The sequence below is a fragment of the Spathaspora passalidarum genome, assembly GCF_000223485.1.
Source record: "Spathaspora passalidarum NRRL Y-27907 unplaced genomic scaffold SPAPAscaffold_5, whole genome shotgun sequence".
NCBI classification, from domain to species: domain Eukaryota; kingdom Fungi; phylum Ascomycota; class Pichiomycetes; order Serinales; family Debaryomycetaceae; genus Spathaspora; species Spathaspora passalidarum.
In genome coordinates, this window is record NW_006767429.1 from 470479 (window position 1) to 486178 (window position 15700).

General features: G+C 38.0%; 9 protein-coding genes across 9 annotated transcripts; 7 read left to right on the forward strand and 2 right to left on the reverse strand. All coding sequences in view use genetic code 12, as the record gives it.

Moving 5' to 3' along the window:
- Window positions 1-540: 540 nt before the first annotated feature.
- On the forward strand, window positions 541-3297 carry SPAPADRAFT_140104 (putative ATP-dependent RNA helicase; the record flags this gene model as incomplete). The annotated part of the gene is made up of 1 exon (XM_007376093.1): window positions 541-3297. One exon carries the CDS (start codon window positions 541-543, stop codon window positions 3295-3297), a length of 2757 nt encoding a protein of 918 aa, XP_007376155.1.
- Window positions 3298-3375: 78 nt separating this feature from the next.
- SPAPADRAFT_154438 (uncharacterized protein) lies at window positions 3376-5414 on the reverse strand (the record flags this gene model as incomplete). The annotated part of the gene is made up of 3 exons (XM_007376094.1): window positions 3376-4742; window positions 4833-4945; window positions 5006-5414. 3 exons carry the CDS (start codon window positions 5047-5049, stop codon window positions 3376-3378), a joined length of 1524 nt encoding a protein of 507 aa, XP_007376156.1.
- A 536-nt stretch (window positions 5415-5950) lies between these two features.
- SPAPADRAFT_154439 (tRNA (guanine-N2-)-methyltransferase) lies at window positions 5951-7417 on the forward strand (the record flags this gene model as incomplete). The annotated part of the gene is made up of 1 exon (XM_007376095.1): window positions 5951-7417. The coding sequence occupies one exon, from the start codon at window positions 5984-5986 to the stop codon at window positions 7295-7297; it is 1314 nt and encodes a 437-aa protein (XP_007376157.1).
- Window positions 7418-7920: 503 nt separating this feature from the next.
- Window positions 7921-8982, forward strand: THI4 (thiamine thiazole synthase; the record flags this gene model as incomplete). The annotated part of the gene is made up of 1 exon (XM_007376096.1): window positions 7921-8982. The coding sequence occupies one exon, from the start codon at window positions 7921-7923 to the stop codon at window positions 8980-8982; it is 1062 nt and encodes a 353-aa protein (XP_007376158.1).
- Window positions 8684-10909, reverse strand: SPAPADRAFT_154450 (uncharacterized protein; the record flags this gene model as incomplete). The annotated part of the gene is made up of 2 exons (XM_007376097.1): window positions 8684-9105; window positions 9547-10909. One exon carries the CDS (start codon window positions 10866-10868, stop codon window positions 9849-9851), a length of 1020 nt encoding a protein of 339 aa, XP_007376159.1.
- On the forward strand, window positions 9194-10897 carry SPAPADRAFT_61948 (tubulin-binding prefolding complex subunit; the record flags this gene model as incomplete). Its single annotated transcript, XM_007376098.1, has 2 exons — window positions 9194-9230; window positions 9286-10897. The coding sequence occupies 2 exons, from the start codon at window positions 9214-9216 to the stop codon at window positions 9818-9820; spliced, it is 552 nt and encodes a 183-aa protein (XP_007376160.1).
- Window positions 10910-11161: 252 nt separating the features above from the next.
- On the forward strand, window positions 11162-14436 carry RPL18 (60S ribosomal protein eL18; the record flags this gene model as incomplete). The annotated part of the gene is made up of 2 exons (XM_007376099.1): window positions 11162-11300; window positions 11787-14436. 2 exons carry the CDS (start codon window positions 11189-11191, stop codon window positions 12233-12235), a joined length of 561 nt encoding a protein of 186 aa, XP_007376161.1.
- On the forward strand, window positions 12013-14436 carry SPAPADRAFT_154455 (uncharacterized protein; the record flags this gene model as incomplete). The annotated part of the gene is given in 2 exon segments (XM_007376100.1): window positions 12013-12300; window positions 12320-14436. The coding sequence occupies 1 exon segment, from the start codon at window positions 12666-12668 to the stop codon at window positions 14415-14417; it is 1752 nt and encodes a 583-aa protein (XP_007376162.1).
- Window positions 14437-14706: 270 nt separating this feature from the next.
- RPS19A (40S ribosomal protein eS19) lies at window positions 14707-15691 on the forward strand (the record flags this gene model as incomplete). The annotated part of the gene is made up of 2 exons (XM_007376101.1): window positions 14707-14745; window positions 15161-15691. 2 exons carry the CDS (start codon window positions 14726-14728, stop codon window positions 15573-15575), a joined length of 435 nt encoding a protein of 144 aa, XP_007376163.1.
- Window positions 15692-15700: the final 9 nt, after the last annotated feature.

Below are 15700 nucleotides of genomic sequence, written 5' to 3' on the forward strand. Positions count from 1 at the left end.
GATTGATATATTTTGTTTCATTACTTGATTGGTAATAAAGCCAAGAACACACGTGGTTATGAACTTTTAATTTCTTGCAACATTTTGTTAAATTTTAGCTAGTATATGCTATGAATTGTCAAATACCTGTCTACCTTTTATACTTACAACAGTTGATTAGCGTTATTGAATCACTGTACAAGAAAATCAGTATAGAACGATACTGCACTTTCACAAAACCAAACATGTTTTGATACCTTGTTCAATAATCATCATACATCACATTTGGTAGCGAATATATATATTCAACAGAGGACTATGTTGGAGCTATTCACCTTTTAACATCATATAAACTATCTCGAACATTTAAGCCATTTCATCTCAAATATATATTGAAACTTGATCTAGGTATGATTTGGTACAGAACAAGGTCAAAGTTAGATCAATTGCAAAAAACCCCGACTATATGCAGTACCAACCAGATTACGATGAGCTTCTTAAGAAAATTTAAATTTTCTATTGTATTTACACTAGATAAGTTAACCAACGCCAACTGTGAACATGTCTGACGACGAAGATTTTGATATTGCTGGAAGTCTCGGTTTAAACCAAGAAGAGGAAGAGGATTACTCTTCTTCTGATAATGAGTCCGAACAAGAAATCCAAGATGAAATTATTTCTAGTGATGAAGAAGAGCAAGCTGATGAACCACCTAAAAAGAAAACCAAACCCACTAAGAAACAAGAATCTTTCCCATCCCTTGAATTATCTGATAATGAACAAGACAGAGAAGATGCAGATGATGACTCCCAATTAAATTCATATTTCATTGCCAATAATCCTGCCACTAAAAAGGCTAAAGCTGGTTCATTTGCTTCGTTTGGTCTTTCAAAATTCTTATTAACCAATATTGCCAAGAAGGGATTCAGACAACCTACTCCGATTCAAAGAAAGACTATTCCTTTAGTTATGGAAAACCGTGATGTTGTCGGTATGGCTCGTACCGGGTCAGGTAAAACTGCGGCATTTGTTTTGCCATTAATTGAAAAATTAAAAGTGAGATCTGCTAGTGGTGTAAGAGCAATTATCTTATCACCATCCAGAGAATTAGCATTGCAAACTTATAAACAAGTTAAGGAGTTTGGTCATGGTACTAATTTACAAACAACCGTGTTAATTGGTGGTGACACTTTGGAAGAAGATTTCTCAAAGATGGTTTCCAAACCAGATATTATTGTCTGTACTCCAGGTAGATTCTTGCATTTGAAAGTGGAAATGGATTATGATTTACTGACTATTCAATATATTGTGTTCGATGAAGCTGATAGATTATTTGAAATGGGATTTGCTATCCAATTAAACGAATTATTAGCTTCTTTACCGCCCAATAGACAATCCCTTTTGTTTTCTGCAACATTACCTAGATCTTTGGTTGATTTTGCCAAGGCCGGATTGACCAATCCTGTTTTGGTTAGATTGGATGCAGAAACCAAGATTTCTGATCAATTGCAAATGGCATATTTCACCACCAAGAAGAATGAAAGAGAAGCTAATTTGTTATATATTTTACAAGAAGTTATCAAATTACCTTTAGGTAGTCCTGAGCAAATAAAGAAGTTGAAAGATATGGACAAAAGACAAGTTGAATCTGACGAAGAAAATGAAGAAGACGGAAAGAAGAAAAAATACAAGTTCAAGAAGGAAAGAATGCCAGCTGCCAATCAATTACCTTCAGAATTCTCCACCATTGTATTCGTTCCTACCAAGCATCATGTTGAATATGTCACAAGAATGTTGAGAGATGCAGGATACTTGGTATCTTATATTTATGGTACTTTGGATCAACATGCTCGTAAGAACCAATTATACCAATTTAGAATTGGGTTAACTCACATTATGGTAGTCACTGATGTTGCTGCTAGAGGTATCGATATCCCTGTTTTGGCCAACGTTATTAATTTCACCTTGCCCGGATCTTCCAAAATTTTCATTCATAGAGTTGGTAGAACTGCTAGAGCAGGTAATAAAGGTTGGGCATATTCCATTGTCAATGAAAAAGAATTACCTTATCTTTTGGATTTGGAATTGTTCTTGGGGAAGAAGATCTTGTTAACTTCCATGCATGAAACTAAATGTGAAGTGTTGAAGAGGAAACAAGGTGATGCATACGTGCCGCCCAAGGTCAACTATACTGAAAGATTAGTTCTTGGATCAATTCCCAGATTGGATTTAGAAGGCTGTCAAGAATTGTATGAGAACTTACTCAGAAATGATTATGAATTAAAAGTGTTGAGAGACGTTGCAGCCAAGGGTGAAAAGTTATACCACAGAACAAGACAAGCCGCATCTCCAGAATCTCTTAAGCGAAGTAAAGAAATCATGGAAACTGGGTCCTGGGATGAGCAACACGTCTTATTTGGACCTAATTTGGAAAAGCAAAAACAAGACTTCTTGGCAAAATTACAAAATAGAAATGTCAAAGAAACTGTGTTTGAATTTAACAAGAAAGGTAATGATAAGGATGAAAATAGTCTTGTGGAATTCATGCATAGAAGAAGACGTCAAATTGCTCCTATCCAACGTAGAGCTAAAGAGCGTCGTGAATTGTTACAAAAAGAAAGAAATGCTGGATTGACGCATGGTATTGAAGATGAAATCTTGCACGAAGAAGGTGAAACTGGATATAATGCCGATGAACAAGAATTGGAACAAGTGTTTGAAGATGCTGATAAGATAAGTTCCAAGAAGAAGACATACAGAGATCCTAACTTCTTCCTCAGTCATTATGCACCAGCTTCAGTTATTCAAGACCAACAATTATCTATCTCATCATCATTTGCTAATGATGCCCAAGCTGCTACTTTCGACTTGGATAACGATGACAAGATACAGAAGAACAAGCAAACAATGGCTTGGGATAAGAAGAAGGGTAAGTATGTCAATTCCAAATCCACGGATGTTAAATATATCATTGGAGAAAGTGGTCAAAAGATCCCTGCAACTTTCAGATCCGGTAAATTCGACGAATGGAAGAAAAAGAGAGGTGCTAATCTTACAACTGAATCCACGGGTGAAAGTGATAATAAGCGTTTCAAGCACAAGAAGGTACAAACACCTAAATTACCTGATAAGTTTAGAGATGATTATCACAAACAAAAGAAGAAGGTTGAAAAGGCTGTTGAAGGTGGTATGAAGGTCAGAGGTTATAATAAACCAGGACATCAACAAGAAATCAAATCTACTGAACAAATTAGAAAGGCTAGAATGGTTAAAGAACAAAGAAGAGCAAAGAATGCTCGTCCAAGTAGGAGAAAGTAAAATAAAAATTTCTATTTTCAATTTTATATATATATATATATATATCAATACAAGCTCCTAGTTTTTAGGAAATACCGTTTATCTTCTTCCACCACCTCTGCTATAAGGGTGATAACCTCTTGATCTTCTATGATAACCACCTCTTCCTCTGGAATTGTAGCCTGGACCAGAAGGTGGTGCCCTTTTTGGACCCTTCGGTAAGTTGAGTCTTCTTTGATCACGATGTGGGTTTTCATCTTCGTATCCACCTCTATAATCTTGATGGTTTTCTTCCATTTGATCATGGTTTTGTTCTTGAGGATCTTGATCCTCGGTTGGTTGAGTATCATTAGCTTGTTGTTGCGGATTTAATGGTTGACCAGCAGGTTGTTGATCAGCAGAAGCATCAGGAGTACCAGCAGCTGCACCACCAGCAGCCATTTGTTGATACATAAACCATTGATAATATCTCATATATTCTTGATTCATAGCTGGATTCATTTGTTGTTGATACATTTGTGCACCTCCTGCTCCATATGGAGATCCATAAGCACCAGCACCATAATAACTAGATTGTTGCTGTTGTTGACGTTGTTGCATTACATTTTGTTGATGTTGCCCTCTTGGTTCAGCACGCTTGACTTCCATGGCTCTACCTTTCAAACTCAAATATTTGTTAACAGTTACTCTATCTACTGCATCGGGCGAATCGTAAGTGATAAACCCAAACCCTCTTGATCTTCCAGTATCTTTGTCAACCATTAATTGAGCATCAATAATAGAACCATATTGAGCAAAGAAATCATAGAATTCCTTTTCGGTAACTAAAGGATCGATCCCACCAACAAAGATTTTCCCAACACGATCTTGTTCTTCTCGGGCAATAGCTCTTTTTGGATCAATCAATTTACCATCCAAGATATGGTCAACCTTGATAACTTCATCAACGGATTTTGGATCTTCAAAAGTCAAAAAACCAAAACCTCGAGATCTACCAGTGGCAGAATCTCTCATGATGGTATAATCAAGAACATTACCGTATTTGGAGAAATAATCTCTAAGACCTTCTTCAGTGGTATCCCAATTAAGACCACCAACAAACATCTTACCACTGTCTCTACCCACGTTAGATGGTTGATGTTGAACAGGTGGTGCAGCAGGAGGAGGAGGGATAGGAGGAGGAGCACCAGCAGCAGCACCAGCACCAGGAGCTGGAGGCGTACCTGAAGATGCACCTACTGGGGGAGGAGGTACTGGGGGCATGCCTGGGAATGCTTGAGGAAAAGATTGTCCAGGAATGGGTGAGACTCCTTGTTGCTGTTGCTGCTGTTGTTGTTGATAATATTGTTGATATTGTAAATATTGCTGGTATTGAGCAGGGTCCATTTGAGGTGGGATTGCAGCAGGAGCAGCAGGTGCAGGTGCAGCAGCAACAGCAGAAGAAGCTTGTTGTTGATCTCCAGTTTCTGCTGTTGCTTGTTCTGGTTGGCCTTCAGCTTGGGCTGCCTGTTGGGTTGATTCGGCAGTTGCCGGGGATTCTCCATCAGCTGTAGCACTTGTTGTGGCAGTAGTGGTATTGGAAGCTTCTTTTTCATCCGCTTTAGCCGATTCTGTAGCAACGGGTACATCATTTACTTGAGGCTTTGTAGATGTTTCATCATCATCTCCGCTAAACCAACTGTTAGTACTTGCAATTCATCATAATTTAAGTTAACACAGGGATACATACTAAAGGTCTTCAAAAAGAGCTTCGTCGTCGTCTATGTTTGACATGGCTAAGATAATCTAACTAATAAGGAGGAATTGTTTTTTTTTGTGGAGAACAAACTAAATAATACTGTTAAGACTAACTTGGCTATTCCAATTAGGGCTAAGTATGGATTTGTTTGGTATAGTTTTATTGAATGGAAATGTATACAACTAAACAAAAACTATGTATCACTTTACACAGATCTATTTGCTATTTCTTTCTTTTAGTTGCCCTTTGGTAAGATTGGTGTAGACTAATTTCAATCAATCAGTTTTCAATCTCAATTCAGGATTTTGTATAACTTTGTATCTCCCACTTACAACAGTAAACGATAGTTCAATGAAAACTATATGTCTATAATATAACAAGAAAAAGTAGTTGGTTGTCTGGGATTGAACAAAATGTTCGATATCCTCCTTTTTTTTTCGTTGAAGGATTAGTTCACTTTTTGGGATGGCGAAACGGTACACACACGACCAAATTTCACATGGGTGATTGTAGTAAACGAGACCATGGATTAACAAGTATAGTCTCTTTGTAGCCCTTAACAATTGCAATCAGTGTTGTAACAAAGATGGGTTCAATATCCCCCTCTAAGAGAGTTGGGAGCACTAGTTAAGTCTCTATTAACCATTTATCAACTATCACGTGACCAACTTTTGACTCTTAATGCCCTACGACGTCATTGGTAAATTATCCCTCCTGCTACTTGTAAAGATACAGAAACCCCTCACCACACAACTTTAAGCTGGGAAAGATTATCAAAAGAGTACTTCACCTTCTTGTAAAACTTGAGATGGGCTGAAGTTGCTGGTGATTCCTGATACTGCAAAATGCTTTTTCTGTGTGAGCCGCACGAAGGCTAATTTTTTTCTTTTTATTTTTTTTTTTTTTTTTTTTTTTCAACTGGTATCTGGTTGCTAACATAGACAGACAAGTAAGCTTAGAACAATACCAATGAAAGATTACTTGATATACTTTGCCCAAGCATATCCCAACTTCAGAACAGCTGAACTTGAATCCTTGGCCAATTTACATAATTTCAGCCTCGATTTAAGTGGTCATGACGAAAAGAACCCATTCTTGATTGTTCAATTAGAAGATGATGAACAAGCCCAAAAGATATTGGAAAGATCGATCCTTGCTAGAGGTATTTATGAATTATGGGGCCATGGTACTAACTATGAAGAATTACACCAAGATGTTCAAAAAAGATCATGTGACAAATTTGACACTTACAAGCACGATACTTTTAAATTTAACTTCGAGTCGTTCATGGGAAGTAAGAGTAATAAAGCCCGTATTGAAATTATTGAATCGTTTGGATATCTTGAATTCGAGGGAGCTATTAATTTGAAAAAGCCCCAACAGATTTATACAGTCTTAGAAGAGTATAAAGTGAATGGAATGGAAAAAGCCAACGTACCTTTAAATATTTGGTTTGGTAGACAAATTCAATTAAGTGCCAGAATGAACAATATCTTGGACAAATATGATTTAAAAAGAAGAAATTATATCGGAACAACATCATTTGATGCCGAGTTATCCTTAGTAACTTGTAACATTGCTCAGGTTCGATCTGGAAAAATCACATATGATCCATTCACAGGTACGGGATCATTCTTGGTAACAGCAGCCAATTTTGGCGCATTGCCAATGGGATCTGATATTGATGTCCGTATGCTCAAGGGAAAGAGTGCAAAGTGTAATATTCGTGAAACATTCAAACAATATGGCACCTTGGGACAATACATTGACGTATTAACTATGGATTTCACCAATAATGCATTCAGAAGTAATTTTGTGATTGATAATATAGTATGTGACCCTCCTTATGGAGTAAGAGAAGGTCTTAGAGTATGTGGGGCCAAGAACCCGGAAAAGGCAGCCGGAAGAGAAAACCATGAAATTGATGGACAAAAAGCCCATTTGAGACGTGATTTTATCCCACCTAAAAAGCCGTATGAATTGTCCAATTTATTGGATGATTTATTACTGTTTGCTGCGTCAAGATTACCAGTTGATGGAAGATTAGCATTCTGGATGCCCACTGCAAATGACGATTTTCAAGTCAATCAAATACCACAACATGAAAATTTGGAATTGCTTTATAACTTAGAGCAGGAATTCAACAAGTGGTCCAGAAGATTATTGGTTTATATCAAGAGAGACGAGTCGTACAAAGGAGAAACTAGAAATGGGTTAAAAGAGGAAAATATTAAAAACTTTAGAGAACGTTATTTCAGAGGATTCAGTGAGAAGAGCAGGTAGATACAACATGCGCATAGAAAGATTATACAGGAGACATACACACACACATATATATACATACAACAGTGTAGATATCATTAGCATAGACAATTGAATTCAATATAGACTTGTAAATGCATACCGGTTGCAAACCTTGGCGAACTTTATTATCGGCGTTGATCCAACCGTGTTATTCAACAAAACAACGGGCCAGGCGGGAAGGTACAAGGATCAAACAACCAACGGTCAACCAAAACAATCAGGCCATTATACTGCTCAACCGCAAAATGGAAAATTGCATAATTACCCTAATTGCATTTATGCTCTTACGATTCTCTTCACTGCGACATTTTTCTCCACAACATTCTGGCTTGCTTGCTTTTTTTTTTTGCAACCAGGTATGCGCTAACGAGAGTTAATTCAATCAGAATAGACTTCAGGAGTTACTCTCGTTCAATCTGAAGAAAGGAGGGAGGGGAACGTTGTTAATTGCTCCTTAATTATTGCTGAAAGTTGCATTATGCTCTTACCGGTTTCACCGTTTGAAAAGCATATTTGCTTGAACACTTGCCTATAAATAATCCTCTGGTTCCTTCCAAATTTCAACCAGTTATTCATAGTAATACTAAATAGAAACATTCACAATGGCTCCTCCAACTATGTTACAAAATGCTCAAGTAGCAACCCAATTCACTCTTTCCACCTCCGGTGAAAACACAATCAGATTAACCTCTGATGCTGAAAACAACGCCGATGTTAAGTTCGCCAACTGGGATAAGTTCAAATTTGCCCCAATTAGAGAATCCACCGTTTCTCGTGCTATGACTAGACGTTACTTTGCTGATTTGGACAAGTACACTGAATCAGATGTTGTTATTGTCGGTGCTGGTTCCGCCGGGTTATCTGCTGCTTATGTCTTGGCCAAGAACAGACCAGACTTGAAGATTGCCATTATTGAAGCTTCTGTCTCCCCAGGTGGTGGATGCTGGTTAGGTGGTCAATTATTCTCTGCTATGGTCTTGAGAAAACCAGCTAACATATTCTTGGATGAATTGGATATTGCTTATGATGATGAAGGTGACTATGTTGTTGTAAAGCACGCCGCATTATTCATGTCTACTTTAATGTCTAAAGTCTTGCAATTCCCCAATGTTAAATTATTCAATGCTACTGCCGTTGAAGATTTAATCACTCGTCGTGATGAAACCACTGGTGAATTAAGAATTGCTGGTGTTGTCACTAACTGGACTTTAGTTGCTTTAAATCACGATACCCAATCTTGTATGGATCCAAACACTATCAACTGTAACATCGTTTTGTCAACCACTGGTCACGATGGTCCATTTGGTGCTTTCTCTGCTAAGAGACTTGAATCCTTGGGTAAGGCACCTAAAGATGTCACTCAAGGTTTCAAACCACAACTGGAACAAAACACTACTGCCACCGCTCCAGCTGACGGGTTCCAATTAGGTGGTATGAGAGGTCTTGACATGAACAAGGCCGAAGATGCTATTGTTAAAGGTACCAGAGAAGTTGTTCCTGGTTTGGTTATTGCTGGTATGGAATTGGCTGAGGTTGATGGTTCAAACAGAATGGGTCCTACTTTTGGTGCCATGGCTCTTTCCGGTGTTAAGGCTGCTGAAGCTGTCTTGAACTCTATTGACCATAGACAAAAACAAAACCAAACTGGTTATGGTTCTGCTTAAAATCTTACTATATAGCTTATCTTATTATAAACACTATGGCTAGTAATTTACTATAACACCCCTTATCCTTTTCATTCCCTTCAAAATAATGTCATTAAAAGAAACTAGTAGGGGGGTTATGCCCAATTCCTAGCACACAAGTGGTAGCGCACCACAACACGCAATCTAGCAGTTCTGAAAATTTAGTTCAACATCAGACTCACTCATATTCACAACTAAATCAATTCAGCCATGGCCGACATATTAAAGTATGTAATGTACAGGAGACATATAACATTGAACTAACGTACTAACATTTGATAGACCTAAAAATACTAATCCTCGTGGGATACCGGAAGCCCCATTCATAGACAAGGTTGAGAATGTGGTCAAGAATCCCGACACTGATTTCGACATGATTATGCAAATGTTTCAACAAAGACTTCAACAATATAAATACATGGAATTATCCAAGAAGCAACAGTTAGCTGACTTGAATACCAAGATTCCTGATATTGAGAAAAACTTGGATGTCATTAAACACATTACTGAAACTAAGGAAGAAGGTGACGAGGAATTGGAAACCAATTATGAATTGAATGATACTTTGTATACTAAAGCAACTATTGATGTTGAAAAGCTAGAATCTGTGTATTTATGGCTTGGTGCCGATGTCATGCTTGAATACCCCTTGGATGAAGCTGTTCAATTGTTAGATGAACGTTTAGAAAAGAATAATGAACAATTGAAAATTGTCAAGGAAGACTTAGAGTTTTTGAAAGAGAATATAACAACCATGGAAGTGAACACTGCAAGATTGTACAACTGGGACGTTGAAAGAAGAAAGAAGTTAAAGTAGTTTAATGCTGTATATTAATTTTATAACTCTAGGTTCTAAAAGTATCAAGAAATTGACTACCTAATGGTCTAACCGGCGTTTCCGCTCTGATCTGCCTCTCACGTTGTCTCTCTTCGTCCAAAACTTCATCATTTTCTTCAGGTTCTTCATTATTGTCGAATTGGTCACGAGAGGTTTCTTCCTGAACTGGTGGAACTTCTGTAGAAAGTGATTGGTAACTTCTTCTCCTTGTAAGCCTTCTTTGTGCTCCGCCGATCCAATTGTTAATTCTTCTAAGGGGATGAGCAATGAATTGAAATATTGGGTTTGGTATAAACCATGACTTCCCACCTGGCAAGAGATCATATGTGTGCAACCTCCCTAATATCAACCCCACAGTACAAGGAACAATCGATTCAAACCCATTGTTTAGTATTAAAAGCGTGTAAAGAACATGAACGGGGAACTTGTTGGTTAAATTAAGTTCTTTGCTTGATCCAGATTCCTCAACCGGTTGACCTTCCTCATTAGTTTCAGGTTCGGTCAATAAGATCTTAAAATGATACATGAGTGGAATATATGATCCATAACTGACGTATAACGAAGAAAGCACTCCTAGTGGTCCTGGTATGATCTCATTCAAGATCGTGTCGGTATAGTGTATTTCAGAAGGATCATAGTGCAAGATAGTGCTCTTGACAAAGTAATTGGCATAATACCAAAGCAATTGTCCTATACTCATTAACAAAAGACACGCCACAGCATTATAGACGGCAAATAATACTATGATCGATAAATACTTTCTTGATCCGTAGAATCTTTCCAATACTTTGAATTGAAACCACAATAATATCGTTAATAAGAAATCGGATTCATTGACTACTGCAAGTTGATATGTTAATATTCGCCAGAATTGGGAATATTCAATTATGTACGGATCTATGGATAACTTCACGTAATGTTTCCACTGTAGTATTGAAAGGGATAATGCTAGGAATGTTGATAGTATGCATATTGTTCTGGTTATAGGGGTGTTTACAAACCCAGAAATAGGTGTTAGCTGTGCCATGGAAATGATTGATTGGTGATATCAACGGTATTATGACTTTCACATATCGGTTGCTATTTCTGGGGTGGCGGAATGCGTTATCAGGAGAGAGACCGGGAGGTACGCAAACAAGCACGTGAACGAGCGTCACGTGCAACAGTTCAAAACTAGGGTTGCATCCTCACAATCGCACTGGCCATTTTTCTTTTGTTATGCTGTCGCAAGAGTTTCCATCGCACCACAAACATTTTTTCCACCCACAATAAATTATATGAAAATTTTTTTATTTTGAGAACCTTCTTCCTTTCTTCTTCATCATCACTAAAGGTCAATAAATCACAATGGGTAGAGATCACACCACCAAGCAACACGCTAGATCCGGTCACAGAGCCGCTCCAAAGTCCGATAACGTCTACTTAAAGTTATTGGTTAAGTTGTACACCTTCTTAGCTCGTATGTAACTTTCACCAACTACCAAACAAAAATTTAGAAGATGTAATGATATCCATTAGTGATAAGGAATTCCATATCATTAAAAAAATGATTAGACAATAATCAATTTGCAAATGAAGTTTAACGACTTCTTATGGTTTCAAAGGAGTATTCTGGAATGTGTTCACCTGCTTCTACAAGACATAGAAAAGGTTCTTCCATATACGCACTTTATATGTTAGTAAAGACACTAACGAATATATAAAGAGAGGCAAGAACTGGGTAGCTTCATCGCTACAAGTATATGATCTTGGGAGCGAAGGAACAAGAGTAGTCCTTTTTGACCGAGTGTTTCGCACTCAGGTCACTTGTGCCAGTTACATTCGGTGATTCGAAACAAACTGAGGAAACCATTCTGCGAGTACTTTATTTCCACCATTCACTGGTGAATATTGTGCGTCTTCTGAGCAGAATATGGAATTTTTGTAATACTAACATACATTTTAGGTCGTACTGATGCTCCATTCAACAAGGTTATCTTAAAGTCTTTGTTCTTGTCTAAGATCAACAGACCACCAGTTTCTGTCTCCAGAATTGCCCGTGCTTTAAAGCAAAAGGGTTCTGCTGAAAAGACCATTGTCGTTGTTGGTACCGTTACCGATGACAACAGATTATTGGAATTCCCAAAGGCTACTGTTGCTGCTTTAAGATTCACCGCTGGTGCCAAGGCTACCATCTTAAAGAACGGTGGTGAAGCCATCACTTTAGATCAATTAGCTTTAAGAGCTCCAAAGGGTCAAAACACTTTGATTGTCAGAGGTCCAAGAAACGCCAGAGAAGCTGTTAGACACTTTGGTTTCGGTCCACACAAGAGAAAGGCCCCAAGAATCTTATCCAAGGGTAGAAAGTTCGAAAGAGCTAGAGGTAGAAGAAACTCCAAGGGTTTCAAGGTTTAAATTAGATAGTTTGTTTTTACAACTTTATAATTTAATACTGGGAACTATTTGGGCTGTAATTTCTTTAATTCCTTATTTCCTTAGGGTAGCTCCCGTTTATATATATAATCATGTATAATGTATAATACAATAAAAACCGGGGGAAGCTTTTTAATTTTAGTTTACGTTTTATAAATAGGTTTTTAACATGAGTGTTTTTTTTTGCAATTATAGACTTTACTATGTAATCTTGAGGTTGAATTTTGCAATAAGATGTCACACACACCACTTTCCTAATTGGGAAAGCGCCATCAGCCGCACGCCGGGTTGCTTTTGATAATGACCCTCTCTCTTTCTCTGTCTCCCCTGAGTCATGTAATTATGACCATCTTTAGCAAACTACCAGCTCCAAACTAGCAACAATTCATTACATATCGAGAACAGCGTAAATATGAAGAATAATTTATTGGATCAACCACCACCTGGCAGCATACACTTTGATGACCTCCCCATGGAAATCATTAATCAAATCATTTACTGGATTTCAGATACAGATCTAGATCTAAACCTTGATCCTGCCATACCTACCCACAGGAGCAAAAATAACAGCAGTCCCAAATATGTGTATGTGTTGAACCATGTCCGATGTACAGGTTACTATTCCACATTGGTCAGTTTGAGTTCTACCAATTCATTTCTTCGCCAGAAACTAGGTCCAATTCTATTCAAGAACATCAGTTTGATAAGGATCAATCTGATTGACTCCGTTCTTTGCAATCCTAAACGACTGGAATTCTACTCTGATAAGAAGAAATACCAACGAGAGTTTATCAAGGAGTTGTTGGAGACAAACTTCCAAGCGTGTACTACCGAAGAACTAGCAAGAACCAGTTTCAAGCTGCATATTCTAGGAGATGCGACTTATAAAAGCAGGTTTGAGTTGAAATTTGCTATGAGCAACTATGTCACCTACCTTGAATGTGATAATTCTGTATTGCGTGGCTCCACTCTTTCATTATTCCCCAATTTGAAAGCACTAAAGGTATTGGATGAAGCATCTGAAGATCCCTTGGTTGGTAATTACCAAATTGAAAACCTTGACTACTTGGCGATAAATGCACGCACATTAATGAATTGCGCCAAGATGTTGAAATTGTTGCCCAGGCTCAAACGATTGGATTTGTTATTGGACTACTGCGAGATACCCATTCATCTAGGGCTAACTAAGATAATCGACGAATTCAGAAACGCAGACAAGACCAACCTAACCGAGCTTGCATTGAATTTAAACAGCTCGTTTTCAATTGCATATGAAGACACAATCACTCTTCTCGATGTCATTTCCAACAACAGCGAGTTGACGATATTGTCTCTTCGCACCAAAAGGAGGAAATATTTTGATTACCCCAGACAAGATCAGAGCAGATGGCCGCTATACCGTAGTTACAGTGGTGACAAGTTCTTATTATTTTTGAAATCGTTGGACCATCTCATTATCGATATACCCATATTGGAAGTGTTGCGATTTCATCCTCATACTTACAACAGATGTCCGGATGCAAGTGTGGAATGGGATAAGATGCGCACTAAAACGTTAACTTTGGTGGATCAGGCGCTGATTGGTCCTCAATTCTCGACGTATTCACGAGACGGAGCTGGGGTTTTATTTCAAGCTGCGCAATTCACCGAACTCAACTTTCAGTATGGCGAAGCGCTCGAGGAAGGACATCTTCATGCATTGAAGTTGGTTTCTGATTTCGTCCAGTTCATGGTTGATTGTGGTGGTAGTGACAATAGATGCAGGGGATACGCCGGGTTGAAGAACCTAGCTATCGAGAAATGCTGGTCAGTTACCGACGACTCGATTCGAAGAGAGTATTACTGCAATATCATGTTGAAATTGAATGCCCTTGAAGATGTCACTAACCAAAGTACAAAGTACAAATTGGCTTCTGCAGCGGTGTGGAGCAGGACTCCATTCAACTCGCCAAGATATAGAATTCGTGATGTGTATGGTATAACATACAAGGAGCATAGAAATCTGTTTGATGGGGCTATTCCCGCTCGGTCGCATAGGTATGAAGCCGTTTTCCACCCCAAAGCTGACCTGGCTAACAACAACGTATTTTGGAGTATCGAGACATCGCTAGCGGACTTTGAACAGTATACAGTTCGTCAAAGAAAGTCTAGTTTATGGAATTAGCAATATATAACACTAGTAGCGTAAATTACTGGTTGCGTTTGCATTTGCATTTGCATCTGCATCTGCATCTGCATTTGCATTTGCAACTCTGGATCACGTGAGAAATGTGACTGCTATTTCTTGGGAAAAACTATGGTTGCGTGTAATTTCTATGCAGTACCGTTTTTCCAGTTAATGCGTGGTGCGCATTGTTTCTGTTACTGCGCTAACCACAGGAAAAATTAAATTTCCAAAGGGTAAAAAAAAATTTAAACAGTCCTGTTTGAATCTTTACCTTTACCGTTAATACATAGAAAACCAAAGACAAAATGCCAGGTGTTTCCGTCAGGTAAGTGAAACTCATTTGTCTTTGCAGAGATGGTGGGATAGAGAATACTGTCGTGGTGGATAGGAAGAGTTTTGTTATTTAAACCTCAACTCTTCAAGTTGTTGAAAAATTTTTTGATGGGAAGAACAGGAGAAACCATAGCACAAGCTACTTTGAAAAATGTATTAGAGGTATGACTTGATTTTCATTAATGATAGTTGACATCTAAATATTCACATTGTACCTTTGTCTATTTGAACAACAATAATTCAGTCATGAACCAGGGAAGTCCAGTAAACATGAAATCAAACAGCCAACAAGTGAAGAGGGGGAAGGGGAGAGGTCCAGCATGTCAACAACCTATCAGTATTCTATATCCATATCTCGCAAGATATCATCAAGTACCAAACAACATACTAACATTGTATTTTTATAGAGACGTTCCAGCTCAAGATTTCATTAACGCTTACGCTCAATTCTTGCAAAGACAAGGTAAATTAGAAGTCCCAGGTTACGTTGACATTGTCAAGACTTCTGCTGGTAATGAATTACCACCACAAGAAGCCGAAACTTGGTTCTACAAGAGAGCTGCTTCTGTTGCCAGACACATCTACTTGAGAAAGCAAGTCGGTGTCGGTAAGTTGAACAAGTTATACGGTGGTGCCATCAACAGAGGTTTCAGACCACACAGACACGCTGATGCTTCCGGTTCTATCAACAGAAAGGTCATGCAATCTTTACAAAAGATTGGTGTTTTGGAAATCTCTCCAAAGGGTGGTAGAAGAATCTCTGAAAATGGTCAAAGAGATTTGGACCGTATTGCTGCTCAAACCTTAGAAGATGACGAATAAATGTTTTAAACAAGCATTTCTTATTTGTATAATATAATCTTTCATGAAGCAAACCTAATACACAAAATATTTAAGTTAGTTTCCTCAAAATTTTACTTTGTAATTAAAAATGTTACTTTTTATAC